This window comes from Canis lupus, chromosome 7 (genome assembly GCF_011100685.1).
Source record: "Canis lupus familiaris isolate Mischka breed German Shepherd chromosome 7, alternate assembly UU_Cfam_GSD_1.0, whole genome shotgun sequence".
NCBI lineage: Eukaryota > Metazoa > Chordata > Mammalia > Carnivora > Canidae > Canis > Canis lupus.
Window position 1 is genome coordinate 55,136,576 of NC_049228.1, and position 24,260 is coordinate 55,160,835.

The 24,260-nt window shown below is 39.1% G+C and overlaps 1 protein-coding gene across 33 annotated transcripts in view; it reads right to left on the reverse strand.

Moving 5' to 3' along the window:
- DTNA (dystrobrevin alpha) overlaps window positions 1-24,260 on the reverse strand; it is a 351,511-nt gene that overhangs the window by 94,302 nt on the left and 232,949 nt on the right. For all 33 annotated transcript variants that reach the window (XM_038543520.1, XM_038543523.1, XM_038543521.1 and 30 more), the window contains one exon: window positions 18,830-18,910. In XM_038543520.1, the coding sequence (XP_038399448.1) occupies window positions 18,830-18,910 (81 nt within the window). The remainder of the gene's footprint in view (window positions 1-18,829; window positions 18,911-24,260) is intronic.

The following is a 24,260-nucleotide window of genomic DNA, read 5'->3' on the forward strand; positions in this document are numbered from 1 at the left end:
CATTTCCATCATCCTCAAAAGTTTCCTCCTTCTTCTTTTAATCCTCCCCACTTCTCACCCCAGGCAACCACAGATATACTTTCCAAAATGGTTTTCTAGAATTCTATATAGCTGGAATTATATACTCTGTACTCTTTTTGGGGGGGGGGTCTGGATTCTTTTACTTGGTATAATTATTTTGAGACTCACCCATGTTGTTGCACGAATCAATAATATGTTCCTTTATATTGTTGAACAGTATTCTATTAAGTGGATATATTACAATTTGGTTATCAACTCACCAGTTGATGGATGCTTGGGTTGTTTCAGCTATTGGTTGTCACAAATGAAGTTGCTATGAACAATCACGTACAAATATTTGTATAGACATATGCAACCATTTCTCTTGGTAAATACTCGGAAATGAAGGAAATACTAGGTTGCATGGCCCGCGTATGTTTAATTTTTGAGAAACTTCCCAAGTGTTTTCAACATAGTGGTACTATTTTATGTCCACATCAACAGTGTATGAGAATTCCAGTTTCTCCACAACTTCACCAAATTTAAGGTTCCCTTTTCATTACACCTTTACATTTGAAAACAAATCTGTTGTCTTTCTCAGTGAAATATATATTTAGGTTTCAGTTCTTGAGAAGTGTGCACTCCCTATATGCTTTTCTACCAACTCCCAAGCTTTTGTTTCCCACCTCTTTGCTCATTTCTGATATTCTACTTAAAAAACAAAACCATGGGACACCTGGGTGGCTCAGTGGTTGAGCATCTGCCTTTGGCTCAGGGTGTGACCCCAGGGTCCTGAGATCGAGTCCCACATCAGGCTCCCCACAGACAGCCTGCTTCTCCCTCTGCCTATGTCTCTGCTTCTCTGTGTCTCTCATGAAAAATGAATAAAATCTTTTAAAAAATAAAATAAAAAATAAAAAACAAAACTAGCATCTGTTGACCTTCTGGACTTGGGAGTAGGGATTAGCACTGCACTTGAAGTCCAAAGACTTAGGTCCAAATATGGCTCTTCTACTACAAGTGCATGGCCTTTTAGCCTCGAAGACTTGGAGCTTTACTTTCCTCATCTACAAAGCAGAAATGGTATTCCTTAAATGGGACAAATCATGAAGTCAAAATTGAGAGTGCCTGATACACAGAGACAGTACATTATACTTGAACAAATGAACAATGTGAATCATGTAAACAAACAAACAACACTTTCTAGCACATCCCTGATTTGGGACAGAAGAACACAAATCACTTTCTAACTGAAATACTTAAATGTTTACTAGATTTGGATAAATTCATATTTATGTGATTCCAAATTTGTTACCACCTTTGTATATCATACAACAAGGAAATTATTTGTTTCTTAATCCTATTCATCCAGTTTTTCAATTTTGTGACCAAGCTACTCCCACAGAGATGGCATCTATAGGTTTGCTTGTTTGTTTATTTAATTTCTTGAGGAATTAAATTAATTTCTACAGGAACTGGGATTCCTATAATTATTCCCTTTATGCTTGACATATAGATCCTCTGGATCTAGTCCTTCAGGATATATCTGGGTACAGAAGGCAAAGATGTTGCTCCGGCCTCGGAGAACTAACAGTCAGGGATAGAGATGTGATTCACAATCACACAGATAATCAGAAATAATGACCTACCATGACAGACCGGGTGCTCGATACAAAATGGGATTATGAGATGGTTTGTGAAGAGGACAGAGGAACAAGATAAGGCTGGAGGAGCACTGTAGCTTTGGCAAGTCTTTTGGTCTTTACACTGAAAATATGAAGATTCAGGTTTTAAATAGAGTGACATGCTCAGAAATGCAGCTTAAAAGTGTCATTTCAGACTGTAGGGGAAGAGAGTAATGACTTGCATGGGGGAAGTGGCTGGAGCCTGTTGCTGTGGTTCCAGCAGAGATGGTGGCATTTTTTTTTAAGATTCACTTATTTATTTTAAAGAGAGAGAAGAGAGAGAGAGACAGACAGACGGATAGGTGTTGGGCAGAGGGAGAGAGAGAGAGAGAGAGAGAGAGAGAGAATCTCTAGCAGACTCCCCATTGAGCGTGGAGCCCAACACAGGGCTGGATCCCACGACTCTGAGATCGTGACCTGAGCTGAAACCAACAGTCAGATGCTCCACTGACTGAGCCACTCAGGTGCCCTGAGATGATGGTATTTTTGCACAGGGATGGCAGTACACAGGAAAACTGTAATCATGATCATTGTACATATTTGTCTTTGAAGAGTGGCAAAAGACAGATTTTGTAATCACAAAGATTGAGGTTTCACTCCTGGCTCCCCTAATAACTGTAAAACTGTGGACAAGTTATTTCTCCTCTATATATTTTATTATTTCTTCTTCTTCTTCTTTTTTTTTTTTTTTTTAAGAAATGAGGAGACTAATACTATCCAGAGAGAGTTGTAGTGAGGAGAAAAGAGAAAATGTATATATAAGTGCTGACCACAGGGTTTGGCACATAGGTGCTCAACAAATGATAGCTATTGGTGTTAAAATAATTAAACACCTTCTGATCTACAGCCATACTATCTTATTATTAATTTAGAAGAGCTGTGACTCCAAACCTAAGTATTAGCCTAGTCCCCTTAAATTCAATAACCTAATTAATATATAATTTTGAGCATATATTATGTAGGCCATGTAAAAGAAGCCCAAACTATATGCCAGCCACAAAAGCAGGTACTATTCAGTCTACCGACCATAAATTCTGAGTTAGTGGAGTTTGAACCGATTTTACCATATTTGATAATTAGAGACCTGGTGAGGAAGGCCCTCTTTCATAGAGATTTCTTGAAAATTTTATTTCACTGCTAACTATTTTGGGAGGTGAAGATCACAGTGCGGAATAGTGTGGGTTTCTGGACAGTAGGTTCGACCTGCTTCTCCTACTGAGCATCCATGTGACCTTGAGCAAGTCACTTATCGTCCTTATGTTTCAGTTTCCACATCTGCAAAATGGGGACAAGAATAGTTGCTCCACAAAATAAATAACAGCTGCTCCACTGCAGGGTTATTGTGGAGATCAAATGAGATAATCCATGTAAAGCACTTTGCAAAGTGCTTAGTGCATAAGAAGCATTAAAATCTATTAATTAGTACTGAAAAGGCCTCTTGCCTAATGAAATAGGAACTCTAAGCAAGGTTCTAACTTGAGTCATAAGGAAGCTATTCAGAAGTCTGTTTTAAGAGTCTGACAGTTGTATAAACATGTTGTTTACTCTTGAGCCATCAAATTATTTTAGAAAATGAAGACATTTAGGTTATGCAGTGATGACTGTTGACCACTAGATGGCACTGTGCACACTTTACTAAATATCCATCAAGCTTTAACTGTCCATCATAGAGCACCTGCTACTAGGCACAGGCATAGGAAGTGGGGTTTCCTCATCTATATTACTGCATACATTTTACACTAATATACTAGATAAAGCAACAATTTGTATAATAAAGTTATTTAGTTAACATTAACCATATCATACATAAACATGTATTCTTAAGAGTAGTCGTTAATACTTCATAGAATCTTAAAAATAATATTAGTGTTATTTTGGACTTATTAACACTTAACAGTTTGTATTAATGAATAAATGAAAATAGACAAAAGCTTCAATAGTTTGTCTTAAATCCAGGCAATCTCAGGTAGAGAAGGGGTGGGGGGGACGTGTTTGCATGAGGGTTGCTGTTCTTAAGTGATGTTTCTTACCTGTTTGCTGATGTTACACTCTTTTCATAGGAAATGAACTCTTTAGATCATAAAGAGGACTTAAATTCAAATATCTCTGGGAAAAGTCCAAAAATACCAAACTCATTAATACCTAGATAGAAATCACTGATGTCATAGACTTTATTAGAAGTAGGAGAAGCATATAAATAGTGTAAAATATGGAAGAGAGGATACAGAAAGGATAGAAATATCCAAAGACAACCCAGGATTTAGTCTGTCTCATTATTTAGTCCAGGGCCAGCCTTCCCTGGACCACATCATAGAGATTGGGTCAGTGAATCTAAGCATGATGACTTTTTTTTTTTTTTAAAGCACTTGGGGATCTCAAAATTGCCAAGCCCACATTCTATCCCTTACTGATTCCAAAATTTGGGAAGGTGGGAAAGGCTTTTCACCAAGCTTTCCAGGTGATTCTGACAATCACTGATTTATAAACCTTTAGAAGGCTTTCAAAGGACTTGCAGCTGGGGAAGGTCAATAAACAATTATAGTGACTTAACTGGTCATTCTGGAATGGTGGTTCTCAACTGTGGTGCACGCTGGAAACACCTACAGGGTTGTCAAATAGCTCCCTGGTGCTGCTGCTATTGGACCATACACAGAGCTGCAAGACACTAGGCTTGTTAGAAATGCAGACTTGTAGGCCCCCAACCCCGATCTGGAGAATCAGAATCTGCATTTTAACATTCCCAGGCAGTTTAAGTATGACAATCATATTGGAAGTCAGTAGTTCTCCATCCTTTGGCATCAAGACAGCCTGCTATGTTCTTTTTCTTCTTCTTTTTAAAAAAGATTTTATTTATTTATTTGAGAGAGCGAGGGTATAGTATGAGCCTGAGGTGGGGGTGCGGGAGGGGCAGAAGGAGATGGAGAAGCAGACTCCCTGCTGAGCAGGACCCCGGGGATCATGGCCTGAGCTGAAGGCAGCTACCTAACAGACTGAGTTGCTCAGGCACCCCTTGACAGCCTGCTATGTTCTAATAGGTTGAGGCATCTTATAAGAAGCTGGTAATTATCAATTAAGTTATTCAGTTTAAGAATGATTTATATAATTATATATATACATATTGTTTTAGAGGGCTTGTGATTTATCTCTCTGTAAGAAGGTCACTCATTGCATCACGATGTGCTCTCTTGACTGGGAGCAAAGTAAATTGCAGTTAGGTTTGGAACTGAACATCATCACTTGATACAACACTGGGAATACATATATCTACTCTAGCATGTAGATGGGGTGTGTACGTGTGTGCATATTCACACATACACTCTCTCAACCCTCATCTACTCTGGCCATCCATGCTTACAGTGATGGTGACTGTTGTCTGAGGCTTGTTAGGACTAGTTTTCTAATCTCTGAAACATGCAGTAAAAGCAGGAAGAATTCTGATGTTGGCTTCCTCATCACATCCCATTGCAAAGGAGATACGTTGTTTCTCCTGAAAACTCATCCAAATCTTTCCTCCCTAGATCTAAGTTCCTTGACTTTCAAGAAAACTTCCAGCATGAATCTCCCATTGTGACCAGTCGTAGAGTATGAGAACCAAGTGTAGGTGGTATTGCTGATTAGTCTATACTGCAGGCTTAAAGTGTCAAATTGTGTTCACTCACATAGAGGATTATTAAGATATGTTTGTAGGTTTATAGGAAAGTCATTAATGGAGATTCATTCTTTTAGTTTTCCAATAAAGTTCTGATGCCCTTAACACTAAAAGATGAACACACGTAGAAGCATTGTCTTTTTCCTATGACAGCTCTCAAATGCAAAGTTTCATGAAGGATTTTAAATACCAAAGAAGACTTTAAGCAATCATGCCTTCAAGGAGCTTCCCATGTGGGTCAGACTGCTGCATGGGTAGGGAGGAGGTGGGGGGAGCACATATTTCCATGTGAGTTTCAGGAACAATTCCAGGTTCCTCTTCAAACTCATTACCTTGCCAACCCACTAAGTAGCCTTTCTTAGCCTTCCATTCCAGAGGCTAACATCTTTATTCATAAAAGAAGTATTTATTCAGCCCTTATTATGTTACAGTACTCTTCTGGGTTCTAGAATTAGTGTAAACAATACAGGTAGGTCCTTGCGCACACAAAACTCACAGGTGGTGGAGACCAGTGGGATCTAGCAAACACATGCATGGAGTATGCAGAAACAATCTAGTTTCTCTTACAGAGAAAAATGGGAAATGGGCTTAGAGACCATAGCCTCGGATTCAGGTATTTCTTCATTTGTACAATAGGGATAATAATATCCAGCTTTCCTTTCGTAGAGGTGTTCTAGGGAATGACAAAAATTACATGGAAAACAATAAACTTAGAAGCACTATATATATTTTAGGCATTATTCTTATTTTTGAGAGAAAACAGGCATTAAAATTTAGTCATATTTAGGTAAAACTATAGCCCCCTAATTCTTTCAATTCTTTGCTCTACTCTGTCAGTGATAAAGATGTTTCTCCCATAATACAAGCTTTCTTTTATAATTTCAGGGTTTTTTTCCCCCTCTTAACTGGAGTGACAATGTTATAAATCTATCAGAGACTGCATCACAGCAATGAATATTTTAGCTCACTTTCAGATCAAATACTTACTCAAAATTCAGAGAACCTCAGCTCATGAGAAAAAAAAGAGTATTTCAATATGTCACTAACTTACCATATGTGTATTACACGTATAGGTATTAACATACAGAAGAAAACTGCCATATGCTTATACATACAGAGCTGGGAAAGGAAGCAAGAAATGAAATTCCATCAGATTTTCAAAAGAAATGAAATTCAGCTAATAATTTTAAAGATTCTACAATACATGATGCTTGATGTTAGAAGAGATTAGACTAAAGACGAGAGCCTGGCCAGGAAAGAGGTTGTAATTCCTGTGGGGAAGACATTCAGATGGCCTAGCTGAAGATCAGAATGAGACACTATGTCATCAAAAGCCCATATCCATAGAGCAATAGAAAAAAAAAAAAAGCCCAAAACTACTGGAGCTGAAAATACAGGGATGCTATTGCAGGCCGGAAACTTTGGAAAGGTTCAGAGGAGGAGGAAGTAGGGCTCAAGTTGGCTGCTGAATCAGTAGGATCTCAGTACATAAAGATGAGTTGGGGGAGGATATTCTGGGAAGATGATAATCTATGACTGGTAGCAGAGAGCAGTGAATGAAGAAGGAGCCAATCAGGTCTTCTATTGACCTGATGGGGCTAGCAAAGTTTGCATGCTGGGTGTACTGGAAATCAGGGTCTGTAACTTTGTAACCTTTCTTATTGCCTATTATTTGACAATTCTCCAATTTTTCAGTAAGCAAATAGAGAGATGGAGAATTTGCATCCCATCAAGTTTAACACCTGTTTCATTTTCAAAATGCCATGTGAACTAATTCCATCCCTGTTTACAGCCAACCGATTGGGTGGTGAAAATCAGAAGCTATCTTTGGAGCCGTGAGTGGGTCTCAAACTGTGGCCTCTGATTCCACAGGTCTGGAGTCTGGCCAGGGCATCCCCAGGTTTCTGCTGCTCCTGAGGTGATTTTTAAAGTAAGGATATTTGAGAACCACAGCTATGGAGCTTAATGTAAACAGAAGAGAGACAGGAAGAACAGAAAATTGATGCTCATTTGAGCTACAGGAATTTATTTAAAAGGTATCATAAGAATCCTAGGAACAAGCACTGTGGTCAAGAAAGACATGTGAAGTTAGCCAGTTGTTAAGATTTTCTCAAATAAATAATTTATTTTTATGCCATAATTTAGGCCTTTGCTCATGATAAAACAGTGTTTAAGAAGCTCTTAAGGAAGAGAAATTCAGTTAAGTGATATGATTTGCTAGGGTCAATACATGCATTTTGATGTGGTTACAACTGAAGATAGGAGCCACATTGACCAAACACTGAGTTGGGAAAGAAAATGTTGATAAAAATGCAATTTTTGTATTTTACTTCCATTCATGAGCCATGAGCTATCTATTTCTAAAATATGAATCGAAACAATATCTGAGTAGCTCACCAAATTAGTTTATGCTTCCAGAGTCAACACTTCCTTGCTCCCACAGTATATATACCTTTATCATTAAGACAGTTCTCGGTGCTAAGGACCCTTGGAGAGAAGCATCATAGCTTACAAAGATGACATTTTAGTTTCACTTTAATTTCCTGGGTAAGTTGCATGATGGAATAGAGCTTTGGGAAAAAGTCTACAACATATTTTTGATATAAAATCAAATAGGATATAGTGCCAACCCTCAAAGGCCCTGGCAGTACGTCTATTGCCCATAAGGAAAAAGTATTCAGTTTTCCTCAAATTGTGTTTGTAGACCAGCATCATTATTCATAATGAGGTATAATGGTTGTTGGCTCAATAGCTGTCATACTATAAATTAAATTTAACTAAATTCAATTGAACAAGCATTTATTAAGCCCATTATTTTCCAAAGTATTGTACCAATGATTGTAAAAATAATAAGAGAAGGTAAATGAAAAGAAAGATCTGAACAATAACTAATTTCTCACTGTCAGTGTTTAACTTTGCTCGGAATATATTTGATAGCTTCAGAAGCAAGAGGATCTAGTATCTTGTCTCTGCTCTGGGTTGTCATTTTGCCTTCACTAGACAGTTGGTATATGTTTCTTCAATGTGCCTTTAGCATTCTCTACATTCTAGTACCTTAGTTTGGGCATCTACTGACTTCTACTTAGATTTTCACAGTAAGCCTTCTTACTCATCTCCAGTTTCTGCCCTCTTCCATCTGTCCTAAGAACCGGTGTGAATCCCAGCTCTGGCCATGACATTCTCCATTATCTATTCAGTAAAACCCAAGTTCTAAGCTTGAAAACCAGTGTTTGAACTTCAGTCTTCCAATCTTTTTTTTTTTTTTTTTACAGATTATTTTTTTATTTGACAGAGAGAAAGAGAGAGCAGGAGGGTGAGCACAAGTAGAGGGAGGGGCAAAAGGAGACAATCTTCAAGCAGACTACCCCCCATCCTGCCCCTGGCCAAGCACATAGCCATAGTTGGGGCTTGAAAGAGAGGGGAGGGGCCTTGATCTCACAACCCATGATCATGACCTGAGCTGAGACCAGGACCAAGAGTCAGATGCTTAACTGACTGAGCCCCTCAGGTGCCCCTCCAATCTCCCAATCTTTAACCTCATCTCCTACTCACCTTCAGCTTTTCCCAAGAATCTTATGCTCCAGCCACACTGGGCTTCTTATAATTCCAGAATATGGGGTTGGCTTTCTTGCACTGACCTTCATGTGGAATTACGCTCTTCCATTTGTTGCTCCCAGACAACTTCATCTATCAGATAATTTACGACACTCCACATTTCTCATAGTGACTAATGGACAAGTTGTTCCCTCCACTTTTTTGATAAGCCCTTGACTGAGCTTCAGAAGAGAGGAGAGTCTCTGAAATGGTGATCTCCATTTTATGGTTAGTGTCATGTGTGTTTGGAGGGAAAGGATCTCTGACTTTCTCCCAAAGACGCATGAGGAGAAAAGTTGAACCATAGCACTAAATTATACTTAACTTGAAGATATGTACTAGGTCTCATTCAGCTTTGTATTCCTCATAGCTATTTGCATATGCCTTGTTCAAAGTGGGTGCTCACCAGCGCCTGGTGAATGGAAGAGGGTAGAGGGCCTACTGTTTGCCAGACACTACATATTATCTCTAGAAGCTTTCCCTTCACCTCAGTGTTTCAGGAAAGCTCAATGAGACTCATTTAGCGTGGCTTCCCACAGTACTTTCATTATTCCTTACACACTATGACTTGAGCAGATGGCCAGAATCCTAGATGCCGGAGGCGACATTTCAAGAGAAGGAGCGTTCACGGGGCTGGCAACCATGAGGAGCTGCCTTCTCCCTTTCCTTGACAGCTGTCTCTTTCAGTGACCCTGCATCATGTGCCAATCTGGCCAGGATGAACACCAGCAGACAAAGTACACTGGGACACTGAAGAATAGGTAAGCAGCAGTTGGTGAGGAAGTGTCACTTTTTTCTGCACTCACCTTTGTCATTTATGTACATAATTGCCTTTGCACAACAAGAGTAAAATTGGGATAGAAATTGAAAATACATTTCATTCACCCATTCAGAAAATAGTTATGACTCAGTTTCCTACTTCATGGAAAATTGGGAGATAGGTTAGCGTTTGGGGTGAAGTGATCTCTAGAAGGCTAATCAGCAGTACAGATTATCTTCAGCTATCTTAAATGACATTAAGAATATGAGAAATGTATCTTTAAAAAAAATCTTTAGAAGGAAGTAGAGAACACCGATGAGGAAATATTCAACACAGAAAATCAAGGTATAAAGGACGCAATGTTTCAGATCCTCTTTTCTACCTGTTCAAAATCTTGGCTCCACCTCTTTCTCCAGCCCCTGCAGGAATGACCATCATGGTGTAGACTTTGACCGGCTTGGTGTGGCTGCAACCAGACAGCACTTGGCTTCAGGCTCTTGCTCTATACCTCCGATGCCTCAGTACTAATATCTGACCTGCCTAGCACCCATACACATGCAACCAAATAGTGTGGGGGTTATTCATGCTTGGAGGCCACTCTTGACTAATGCAGGACAGGGCAGTCAATTAGGACTCCTCCTTGTGTCTCCTGGGTGGACAGTTCTGGAGGCTTTCAGAAGGCTCCTGCATCATCTGTTGGCTTTTCTCCCTTGTTCTTCTGCTTGGGAACAGCAAAAGAGCATCTTCCATAAAAGCCTTTTTTGTGGAGTCTGCTTTCTGGGAAGCATGGGCTCAAGCACTGATTCTAACCAAGTCCCTGTCTATCGCTGGTTGAACACTTTCAGAATAATAAATAAGAAATAAATGATGATTAGGACCACATTCAAATCAGATTCTGAATCTGTGTCGTCAAATAACTTTTCCTCAACGTTACTCTTCTCCACAATATAGTATCACTGTTGCATTCAGCAACGTTGAATTTGGAAATTAAAATGCATCATACTTGATCTTACATTGAAGTTTATTATTTTTGGAAACTAAGCTACTCAGGGCTGATGCATCACTAGCTTTTTAGCAGGCTCAGTGGTCCATGTGTTTGACAGACATCGCAGGACAGGCTCTCTGTTTACCATGGCATTTGGTTAATATTTGGGAGTTAGAAGTTGAGTTCTCAGTTATATGATTTGATCTGGTGTTTATTCAGGAAAGCCATTTAACATCTCTTAGGTTATGCTCTTCTCACCTGGAACAAACAGAACTTTACAAGTCCTGATAAAAAAGGAGATAAAGCAGGAGTCCTAGCCCAACACCATGAATGATTAAAAATAGCTAGACAATTTATTTCAGTAGCTACAGATATACTTGGTTTCTTTAACTGTCATACTTATAACTTATCTTTTCTTAATAAAACGATCGTTTGCTCAGGCTAGACATAAGCTGATTTGGCAAAGTTTTAGAGTGTATACACTATTTGATATTCACAAAACCAGAAGCATTGTAATAAATAGAACATATCATTAGATTCTAAACTTGAAGTTATTCTAATATTAAATTTGTACACTAAGGAATACTATCATACTTTCCCCCCATGGTCTAGAATAATGCTTGACGTGCGGCAAACCTCAGTTCATGTTTGCTGAATGAAAAAATAAATGAGTGGCTGCTGGTGACATCAACAAAATGTCAACAAAGTCACCTTGATTTAGTGCTCATGGATCATAGTTGTGGTTATGAGGGAGTGGTGATTCTTCCATCCCTGTCCTCCTGTATCAGTTTCTTTTTACTGTTTGCCAGAGCCCTAAGATGCTAGGAGCCAGGCTGTAGGACAGCACCCTCTGGGAGTACCTTCATTGCTCAGCTCACAGGCTCTGGGCTGATCCAGCAGGTTCCCAGGAAGGAAGGTCACTGATATGAGACCTTAAGGGATGGCCATTGAATGTTACTTGCTGGATGGCACTGAGAAGCTTGAAAAGCTTTTGTCTGTATCCCCTACTCTTTCCCAACAGGCTGGGGCATTTAAACATAAGGTTCTTTCCTAAACTGTGAGTGTTCGGTTGCCTCAGCTTCCTGGTATAATTCAGAAGCCAGAGGAAGGGAAGGAAGCTGATGGCTGTTCCCTCCAGACACCTAGCAAGACTACAGGCACTGGTTTAGTTTGTAGGTTGTGTAGTGGTGGCAGACTGAGAAGACGGAGTTCCCAGTATTATCTAAAAATAAAAATACTAACAAGAAAACAAAGCTATGAATGTTTAAGATCTTAAGAATGGATGCAATTAAAGGGAAGAAGCCACTTTAATTAAATTCATATCACAAGCACCAGAACCTTAAAAGCGTAGCTTTGTTCTACCAGAAGTGTGCTCTGATTAAGGGGAAACAGTTTTGCCATAGGCCCAGAGTGTCCAGAGAGGAGCAGTGTTTCCACTGCCATATTGCACAGGCATCTCGAATGGGTTTATGCTCTGCTGCCACCACCAACTTCCCCACAGGGAGTTTTTAGGAATGTTGCATTCTAGTGCAATGTCTTTCTCTTTATTCTAAACAAGTGTCTAGAATGATTCAACATTGGGAATGAAAATGCATATCAAAATCACTTGGAGCACAGATAATTATGCTCCAAGGCTTTGCCATCTGCCACTTATTTCCCTAACTGAACATTCCTGGTCTTCCTTCTGACTCCTTGACAGGAAAGAGTTCTATCTCCCTCCTTCAGACATATCTCTTTTTTGGAGATCTGATCCTGTTGCCTGAGTTTTTAAATTTCAACTTTATTTTTTCACCCAAGGCTCCACATGTCATTATCTGGAAAGCAGAAAAGTCCATGATGCTGGGCAGTGTGGTAGGCAGCGTGCTAAGATTCCTTCTTCCTCTTTACAACCGCCCCCCCATCCCCGCCCCTCCCCAGCCCTGGTCGCAGGATTCCTGGCCTGCAGTGTTCACATACCTTCTCCATTTTTTAATCAAACACTAACTCAGGTACTGCTGTCAAGGGATTTTGCAGATGTAATTAAGGTCTCAAATCAGTTGACCTTAAGACAGGGAGATTTTCTGGGTAAGCCTGACCTAATCATGTACGTCTTTAAAAAGTGGAGAGTTTTCTCTGGTTGATCACAGAGGAGGAGGAAGTCAGAGGGACTCACTCTGCCTGGTGTGGAGGGAATAGCAAACATCTACGGGGCCTTGTGGCAAGGAATGCAGGTGGCTCGTAGGAAATGGGAGTAGTACCCAGCTGACTGCCAGCCAGGAATGGAGACCTTCACCCTTCAACCATAAGAAAATGAATTCTGCCAACAGCCATTTCATGCAGAGGGGAACCCTGAGCCCCAGATGAGACCCACAGACCCTAGGAGACCCTAGGCTGAGAATCCAGTCACGCTCTGTTTGATTTCTGACCTCCAGAAACTGTAAGATAGTAAATGTGAGTTGTTTTAAGTCACTAAGTGTGGGACAATTTGTTATGTAATGATAGGAAACTGATACAGGCAGCCACAGAGCCATATACTGGAAAATATGGCAGAGAGGAGGAAGGAAAATGCTGGTACACCAACTCAAACAAAATTGAACGGGATATTAGTATTTATTTCTAAAAACTCGTATCTAGGGGCACCTGGGTGGCTCAGTCAGTTGAGTGTCTGCCTTCGACTCAGGTCATGATCTTAGGGTCCTGGGATCTAACACCGTTTGGGTCTCCCTTGCTCAGCGGGGAGGCTGCTTCTCTCTGTCCCTTGCTGCTTTCCTCTGCTCGCACTCATTTTCTCTCTCTCAACATAAATAAATAAAATCTTAAAAGAAAAAAATCTAAAGGCCACTCCCAAAGCCAAGACTAATTGCTTGGCTGGTGAAAAATGAATCTAGTGGAGCCTATTCATTCACTCATAAAAGATTATTCATTCTGGACTCACTACATATCTAGCACTCACATGGGTTAATTTCACAGTGACAGAGAAGCCATTAGGTAAAAAGGTGTCTGGATTTTATTTTGGTTGTAGAAACCCTGAAAGAAGTTTAGAGCTATTAAAGGCAAAAGTATGTGTTCTAGCTTTAAATTACAACAGGATGAGGAATAGTTACATTTCTTTTATTAGAGGGGTATTTGAGAAACTCTGAGAGCTCAGATACAAATATATACCTTTCCTCCTCCTTTCTTTTTAAGCCAAATTTTAACTAAATTTTAGTTGATGTGAGTGACAGAAAAAAAAAATTCAGGCTGTGACCAGAAGAGCAAAAGGAAGGTGCCTCCTTACTTTCATTCCCTTTATTAAACAGGAGAGATTTGGGATTTCTGATTTATTTCTCTTGCTCCCTTTTATTGTTCATGAACTTAAGGCTGCATTCCATTGACTCCAAAGTAATTTCTGAAAAAAAGATCTGCTGACATTACAGGGTATCTGGATTATTAACCATGTCAGTATGGACCGAGGAAATACTGTTCTGGCAGAAAATAGTTATTTATTTAAAACAAAGGGTGAGATATTTCCATTCACTTATAGATGGCATATAGGGTATTTATTTTTTGGGACATTCTCAGGAAACCTAGAAGCTAAAGAGAACACTGTTGATTAGAAAGCACACAGTGTTTGGAATATGTCCTCCTAGAAAATAAAATTGCCAACTTTGTGTCCCCTAATTTTTAAGGGCATCCATTCTTTTGTTCCATTAGGAATGTGCTCATGGCATGGTGGATGCTGGTGGGCAGGGTATGACAGGGTACAAAAATGAATGGTAAGGGCGGAAGACGTTGACTTGAAAAATAGATCCCATGGAGAAAAATCAAAGGAATAAAGACTTTTTTGCTTGAAAAAAAGAAAAGATGGTTTCTCACAATTTTTCTTTTGTAACAGAAGTTGGTAAATGTCTTTTTTGTGTGTGGACCGTGGGGCACTACCAGATTATGTAGTAATATTATGTAGATATGTTGGCATATATATAATAAGAGAGAAAATGGGGCAGCCCGGGTGGCTCAGCGGTTTAGCGCCTGCCTTAGGCCCAGGGCATGATCCTGGAGACCCGGGATCAAGTCCTACAATGGGCTCCCTGCATGGAGCCTGCTTCTCTCTCTGCCCGTGTCTCTGCCTCTCTCTCTCTCTCTTTCTGTGTCTCTCATGAATAAATAAATAAAACCTTTAAAAAAAATATATATAGAGAGAAAACAAACTTACAAAACATTTTTACTGATGAAATTAAAAATATAATAATGGAGGGAATTTTTTTTTTCGATGCTTGTCTACCAATGAAAAGACTAGAACTTTTTTGGGGGAAGGATAACATTTTGCTTAACTTGGATTATAAGTATTGTTTCCTATTTTAAAATCATTACAAATACTCATCTATAAAAGCTCTCATTTCACAGTCTATACAAAAGTAGGTCCTGGGCTGTATTTTGTGCACAGGCCACAGTTTTCTAGCCTCTTCTATGTAGTCTTTTTAGACCCTGGGAATATATTCTCAGTATCCATCAGAAATTGCATTGGAGGGAATGAACATGAGTGCTGGTGATAGGAATCAGTTCTCTATATGGAAAACTAAGGAGACTAGGCAAGAGCTGTGGGGACAGAAATACAGGGAATTAAATAACACTCATGATGTCTGAATTCAGATAAAAACCTAATCTTTTAAAAGTCTATATACTCCATGCTATATCTAGATAACAAAGGTGATGACTTTACAAGTGTCAGTTTTTATGCCCCACTCCACCCCCCACTCTGTAGTTTTTAAGCTTAGTTTTGTTAGTACACAAAATCAGTTTTACCTGTAAATAAGATCTGGACCTAAAAATAACCTGTTCTCCATTAAGGCCCATCGATTTCTATAAAGTAAACGTTCTATAAGAATTTCCAATAAAGCAATGTGCTTGCAAATACACTATGTGGATTTTTTTTCTTATTTCTTTATTGTGGAGTAAAACTCCATTATAAGGTACCACAATTTATGGTGGATTAGGTTGTATTGCAGACAAAAATGTCCTTCCTCGAATATAGGGGTATACATTCAATGTTGACTAATATTATGTCACATAAACACAAGTGTCCTGGTTATCTTAAAAGAAAAAAAAAAAAAAAGAAGGCTCTAACTTTTAAGATAGAATAGATTCAGCTGTGTTAGCATTTTGCAAGCTCCTTAACATCACCACTGTTATATTTGTTGACAGGAAGGAACACTCAGCAAACACATAACCATACTTGGATTTAACGCTTCTGCTCAAGGTAGAAACAATTTTAAAAAGCAACTTAATTTTAGCAGAGCATTCAAATCTTGCTCACTTCTCTTCCTTAAGGCTTACTTTCACATAGTTTGTAGAGAATGTCATATTTTCCTCATCTTCCACATGAACTTAGCCAAAAAGGCTGAGAAGCGATTTTCCTCATCCTAAAATAGATGAAGTTTGTAGGGCATTCTTCTGGTGTTATGTCCCCTAATTCTCTAAGAATCAGGCTAGATGTCTTCCTCTCTAGGAAACTCCTCTTACTGGCCCTCACGCCCAGGTAGGGGACTGCCTCCTTATGCTCCCAAAACACTATGCAGATATTCCTACCATTACTCTTCCACACTGTGTTATGAGTCTGTTTAAAATTCTATCTAGTCTAAGCTAAGACTTTGGGCAACTTTAAGGCAGAAATCTTATCTTATTCACATTGCTCTATCCCAGGCACTTAAACACTGTGTCAAACACACAGTAGGAGCTCATTATAAGCTTTCTAAATTAAAAGGTGAGTGAATGGATGCACTGAGGCCAATTAGACAAGTATGAAAGTTCTATTTTCTACAAGGGATGGACTAGCACTGTTTTCCCCACTGCTTTCCAAGGAGGTCAGTGTGACTACAACATGATTCTGGATGTAAGATAAGGATGAGGAGCAGAAAAGAACAGGAAGAGAAAAGGAGATGCCCAAGAATGAGAAAGGGCCATTACTGTGAGTAGGAGAATGCCCTGTGGCCCTAGGGTTGCTGGATCTAGCTAGTTAGGGCCTTTGTAATGTTGGCTGCAGGGGTGGTTGCCAAATCATTCACTCTTCTTTTCTTCCCTCTCTCCCTCCTTCCCATCTTTCCTTTTCTTTATTGTTTGTTTGCTCTTTAGTTCAACCCTATCAGTTTGTAACTTTTTTTTTTTTTTTTTTTTTGCAATTCCCTATCTCAGCTGGAAGGACCCGAGGAAGCTCTGCTTGGCTAAGCTCTATGGGGTCAGAGCTCACATCTGTGCTCCTTCTCCCCTCCCTTCCATTCCAAGGCCCATTGAGTGGTGATGAGGAAAGAAAGTAGGAGGATCCTATCACTTTTTCATTGTTGGAAACAAGGAGATTTTTTTCTTTTGTTTAAATACAGGTAGTTGGAATTGAGGGGCATGGTGGGGGAAAGCCTTCCTTCGTTGGGAGCCTCTTCCTTGTCCTTTAACCACAGCCCTCCAAAGACCTTTTATAGATGCCTCAATGCCCAGGGCTGTAAGTACATCCACAAATTTCTTCCCATGTCTTTAGTGCTCTTTGCATTACCTCCCCATCTTTTTTTTTTTTTTTTTTTTTTTTTTTGATGGGTTTAGTGTCCCATAAGGAGTCTTTGATACCTGGTGAAACTTTTTATTCCCTTCTCAACCTGCCCCAAACTTGAGCCTCATTTCTAGCCACCAAAGCTGAGGCATAAGCTGTAGATGAGCAACTTGACGACTAGATACACACAGCCTGCCCATCCCCATAGTCATGATTTGGGGAGTCTGGGGCTGGCCTGCCCAGCACCCTAAGAAACATTTGCTGGAGATTCCAGGAGGGTAGAGGTGTGGAAATGGCTGGTTTCTACATTCACCATGTCTAAGCCCTATGCCACTTATTCAAAAACTATGTGTATGTACTCAGGAGAACATTATGGTTTTCATTTTTTCTAATCCATCCAATACTAATTAGAAAATGAGAACAGTTATTAATTTTTATAGGAATCAGTGCTCAAAAAGAAAAGAGTAATAAGTTCATATACATGAACTATGAGGCAATTTCTCCAGAAAATGGATGTGGAGATATGAAGGGAGAAGCAATTCACCAGACGATGCAAACGGCTCGCTGTGATTAGTGATCTAGTAGCTGCTAACATTCTAAAATTTGGGAAAAAGTTGAAACAAGTCCCTTTGTTTCTTCAAGTATTATTGTTTCTTTTCTTGCTGTGGTCTGATATAGGCAAATGTAGTTAATACTCTGATACAAAGGGCTAATTTTATAGCTTCAGAAAGAAACTTCTGTGCTTTCCTGGAGCTTGTTAACATTTTCCTATACTTGTAAAGGAATCACAATTATAAAGAGGACTTAATATTTAATGTTTTTATAAAATTCATGGAAACCATTTTTTTCCTTAAGTAAAAAACAAGCTTTATTTATTTACAAAAAAAAGAAAAGGAAAGGAAAAAGAAAGAAAGAAAGAAAGAAAGAAGAAAGAAAGAAAGAAAAGAAAAGAAAGAAAGAAAGAACGAAAGAAAGAAAATGAAAAAGAAAAAAAGTTGGGGCAAGGGGGAAGACAAGTTTTACATAAAAGTACTACAATGGTAACTCCTTTTGGTAAAAGGTGTAATAAATGTCCTGTACATCTGTTCATAGGTACTAAATCTGAAGCCACATAGAACTATAGACAAGAAGCTAGAGCAGTTATGCTAGCACATCAAAGCATATTTATTTTAATAAAAAATCGATAGTATGTACATTATTTACAAAGAAAAAAGAAAAACCAAGTTAAAATTGTGTGTGTGTGTGTGTGTGTGTGTGTGTGTGTGTCTCAGAGAGTAAAGCTGGTGGATGGCACTAGGGTAGACTAGTAAAGAAGTAGGTACAAAACAGTTCCACAGGAGCTAAAGAGGGCGACTACATGGACAATACCAAAGCTAGAGAATAGAAGAAAAATATCCATCCAGATTTAAACCATCCCAAGGACAGGACTTCATACACAGCCAGAAGCTCATCCATTTCAATACTTCAGCAGCTAAGAGCAATGAAACCTTCTGAATTACTTACGAACAGTCTCTCTACCATTTGTGCATCACCATACTCTTTTTATTGTTGTGTAAACATAGTTTTATCAACACTTACAAGAACACCAGTTTTAATAAACAAAGTAACAAACGTAACTATAGGATTCATGAGGGTAATTAGTCCAAACAACTGGCATACTTACAGTTGCATTTCTTCTGAACAAACCTAAGCTTGCATGCTGTTCTGTAGGTGGAGAGTCGGATACGATCCAGATCTTGAGCCCCTGTGGGGGGAGAAACGTACACATATGGTATGCCATGTGTTTGGAAAGGGATTTATAATATTTATAAAGAAAACAACTATAGATATTATAACCCATTCACTTAATTCGATTTTTATTTTTATTAGAATACAAATAGAACTTGAAGACTTGAAAAAAAAAAAAAAGAACTTGAAGACTTGAAAAAGTCTGCCTTGTATCCCTCAGGATCTAGGGGAAGAGAGCACACATATCCAACACGTTGTTTGTCGACCATGTTCGTGGGCCGAGGAACATGACCTCAGCCCTGTGGTGTCTGCCACTTCTGAGAACAATCTGCTCAAGCTGTGACTTTAAACAGTAAGATGATAACAGTATTATCAGAACCATTTTAAATACACTGTGACTGGTCATCAGAATATGGCTGTGAGGTGAGCACTTGCTGAATGTGGGGGTGGGGCATCTTTTCTGTGTGACTTTAGGTCGACTACTTTTATTATTTTTTTTAATTTATAAGATTATTAATTTGAGAGAGAGAGAGATGGAGTGCAAACAGGAGCGGGGGGAGGGGCAGAGGGAGAAGAAGAAGCAGGCTCCCCACTGGGCACAGTGTGGAGGGTGGTCTGGGGATGTGGGGGTGGAGGGAGTAGATGTAAGACCCCAAGATCATGACTTGAGCCAAAGGCAGACAGTTAACGGACTGAGCCACCCAGGTGCCCAGGTCAACTGCATTTAGAAACCTCAGTTTCTCATTTGGAAGTTGGGGATGATTAACCTACTACTACTACTTATTTCACAGAATTATAAGGCAAATGTATGACTACACTTAAGCACAGAGAACCCTGCCTGGCACATAGTTCGTGCTGTGTATTCTTTAGTATTGCTAGTGTCCACCCTGCAAACCTTCCTGTCAACCTCAGAGGAGACTCCTTTCTAAAAACAACCACTACTCTTTCTTATACTGTGGCTTCCAGTTCCTCTCTACATAGAGGAACATGTTCCCCATATTCTCGAACTATTTTCCTCATTCTACACTTATCCTCAGGAATCCAGCATGGTTTCTGCTGCTCACCAAGTCTAAATGTTCTGCTCCCAATCCAAGCCCCTCTGTGTGTTCTTTTCATGCTACCTACCCAGTAATACTTCCTATTACTCTCTATCCAGAACCTCTGCTGGGCTCAGGCTGGTCTCACAATGCCCTGTAGATGGGCTTCTTAGTACATCCACACCAGAGTACCTCCTACTCTTTTCTGAATGAGCTGATCTCTAGACTGTGTCTTTCAGCAAATGTCTGTCCTTCTCTGCTTCTAAATATTTGGCTCTCTTTAAGTCCATGTTTATGGTTCATAACAGATATAAAGGCACAGAGCTATATTTTGAGATATATTGAACTTTACCAGTAAGAATGCTACATAAATGCCTCGAAATAGAATAGTTAGGGTAGCAAGTAAATGAACTGGCCTAGAAATAATTATATCAGGAGGCCAATTAAGTGCTTTCCTAATGAAACTCGGGATGAATTAGCAAGTGTCCTGCACTGAGAGCATTTAGCATTCCCTCGATTCAAACTGATCTCTTTAGATTCATTTAAAAAGGATATCAATATTCCTGTTACTTTATAGTTTTATGAGGCAGATCATTAAACATTCATTCTTATGAGTTTATTACTTGACAAACAGGCTCAGTTTGCTGAGTGCTTTATGCTGAGTGCTTGAGGGAACAAGGAGATAGGTAGGACATACCCTCACCCCACACAGGAAATCTCTTAAACATGCTCTTGAGAGATGGACATGCAGACAATGGCCATATAAGATCATTTCCAATGACAGGAATATATAACTTAGTGAAAATAAATGAGATTTAAGGTCAGTAAGCCTTAATCTTTCATTTCCTAGTTGTGTGAACTTTGACAAGTTTGTACTTGGTATCTGATTTCTTCGTGTGGATGGGAATAACAATACCAGCTTTACCAGCTGGTTACCTCTGAAGCTGTACATAATGAGCACTTGATAGCAGGTGGGACTCCTTACAAGGTTTCTTATAACATTTCTGAGCAACAATAAGTGATAGAAACTTCCTTTTTTATATTTGAGCTTTAATTTGAGTCCCAATAAGTTCAATCCATTTGATCTAATTTCCTTTCTGGAGACACATAATCTTTTCTCCTTGCCACTTGATAATTTATTTTTCACACGTTGGTAAGCAGCTATCATGATTATGATTAGGATCTTCATTACCATCTGAAAATTATGTACAAAAGCCCCTGTCATCATGGAGTTTAAAGTTTAGCTGGGATCATAACTTTTTGACCTTTTAGTTTGGAGAGGTTCAATTTTGCAGCCATTTTTTTTTTTTTGCAGCCATTTCAAGTACAATGTCTACCACAGAGTGAAGCACACAATAGGGCTTCAGTACATGCATATTGCTATTATTTTTCTCATTATGACAGACATGTCTTTGAGACCTTCATCCATTCTAGTCCTCTTGTTCTATGGCTGGCTCATATCTCCTTGAAATGAGATATATAAAATTAACCCAAGTGCCACAGCTATTGCCTCACCTGTACAGAATATATGGAAAGCAATTATTACCAACTTTGATAAGGACACTTACTAATGCAACTTAAAAAAAATAAATGGCTCATTTGTCTGACCTTTTTCATTAACAAGCGAGTTTTATAAAAGCATATGTACCAAATCTGATCACATCTTTCCTGGTCTGATGCTTATCTGGAGGCTAAAGGTAGGACTTCATATTTATCTGGTTAGTTTCTTTTAATTTTTAGCTCATGCTTGTAACCATTCTAAAAGTTTTGATTTTGCCACTAGCATTTCAAAGGGACTTCCCAGTTTTGTGTCCTCTGTAGATCCAAGAAGCACATGTGAAAATGAACTCTCTAGGGTGTTCAATAACCAGAGACAGAGAGTGAGTCAGAAATGCCTAAATGCTAAATCTGCCTTTTCCCCTGGATGAGGATGTACTCTTATTGATGCTGAGCTTGGCTCAACAATCAAGAGTCCCAATATCTGTAAATAACCCTTTAAAAGAAGAGATTAGGGACATAGAGTATTTGTTTAGATTCCTGAAGAATAATGATAAGCCCCAGGTATAAAAGGGCTTTGATGCTGCACATAATTCAATGTCTTAGTTCCAGCAAGGCTGTATTTTGTGAGGACAGAAACCTTAACTCCTCCACACTTCCTTCTCATAGAGGTCCTAGGAGCAATCTGGCAAAGTTGCATCTCCCCCTGCATAGTCAAGAGGGTGTACAGAGATGAAGCTTAGGGACAGGAGTGCAATGACCAATTTCCCTGCTCTATCACCATACAGATCTAACTGATCTGTTTTGTTCAAGAGTCAGGAAGGGGTCAGAGGGTCTCTTATGTTTCCTATTTGTATAAGTTCTTCCTGGCTGAGGATGTAAGCCCTGAATATCAAATGGGATGTGGTGAGCAATGAAACTTAGCTTTGTTGGTATTTTGCTGAAATTAAGGTTCATTCTTATGCTATAGTATTTTCCTGAGCTAGGGGTCTAGTAGGCTTATTAAAAAGGGAAATGAGCAGACTAATTCCTTCATAAAAAAGATAGAATTTGAATACAGGAATAAAGAAGTTAATAGAGCAATCCTAGTTCTTATCATGTTGAAATATCTAGGATTAGCACTATATTCATTCCATGATATTAAAAAAAATAATCCATCTTATCATAAAACCTACAAGTTCATACACTAGACTCTCAAGAACCTATATTCTTCCTTTTTTTTTTTTAAAGATTTTATTTATTTATTCATGAGAGAGAGAGAGAGAGAGAGAGAGAGAGGCAGAGACACAGGCAGAGGGAGAAGCAGGCTCCATGCAGGGAGCCCAATGTGGGACTTGATCCTGAGTCTCCAGGATCACACCCTGGGCCGAAGGTGGCGCCAAACCACTGAGCCACCAAGGGATCCCCCATTCTTCCTTTTTAATAAAAAAAGGGTATAGCAGAAAAAGTGAGAATAGCATTTCCCTATTTTTGTCTTTTTTTTGTATTGTCCTCTTCATTATTTCTGAAAAAAATGGATGGTATTTTTTCCTTTAGTATTAGATCACTGGGATATAACTCTTTAAAACATGTAGATTCAACTCATTTAAATAGTATATTAGATTTCCTTCATAAAAATACAGAGGGGGCTGGGGGTAAATAATTAAGGGTAGAGATGAATATTATTTTCTATACATCTATATATATTTGAAACTTTTCATAATAAAAATTTAAAGCTAATTCACTTAAGGCAACTTGATGCTCTTGTACCACCTCCTCAAGTCTCTCATACCCATATCATGCTTGGAAGAAAGTGACAAAGACAAAAGCAAAGATGCAGTTAAGAAATTCTGAATGATTACAGGAGCACCTGGGTGGCTCAGTCAGTTAAGCATCCCACTCTTGATTTTGGCTCAGGTCATGACCTCAGAGTTGTAAGATGGAGCCCTGTGTCTGGCTCCATGCTGGGCATGGAGCCTGCTTAAGGTTTTCTCTCTCCCTTTCCCTCTGCCCCTACCCCCTCTCCTCCTCTCTCTCAGGAAAGAAAGAAAAAAAGAAAGAAAGAAAGAAAGAAAGAAAGAAAGAAATTCTGACCGATCACACCATTATATTTTATAAATATATTTAATATATTTAATATATTTAAATATATCTTTCTTTCTTTCTTTCCCTCCATTCATTCATCTATTTATCCAACCAACCAATCTTATCTAATTTTTAGCTTTTGTTTTATTACGTTCTGAATAGTTTCACACAATTCATGTATATTTTGCCTTTCATGTTTTGATAGCTTATTATAAAGCCTTTGATATAGTCATTTGGGTAATTAAATGTCTCATTTATTTTTCAAATGTACCAACACATATTTACAGAATAAAGATAAAGCCTACAGACTTTGTGTCTGAACTCTTCCATGCTTGCTGATTTCCTGGATCTGTGTGTGTGAAAGAGAGAGAGAGAGAGAGAGAGAGAGAGAGAGGTAAAGGGGCTTGGGGGTCAAGGATAATGCTCAAATTTCTGCCTAGGACACTGAGTGAGAATGGGGAGGCCTCACTGGGCTAAGGTACAAATAGGGAGGAATGGGTTTATAGGTGGGTGAATGAAGAGTTCAGTTTGGGCTTCACAGAGATTGGGGTGCTTGTAGGATGTCCAAATGGAGATATCAGTTGCAGTTGGATGATGTTGATGTTGGATATACCAGATATAGAACTCCTGACTATGGAATACATTCCCAGGATTATTCACAAACATATAAAATGCAGCAATTTGTCTTCACTGAGCCAAAACTGGGAATATCTTTCCAAGAGGAGACTGTGCATATACTCAGGGGCACTTAGTGGAATTAATGGTGAG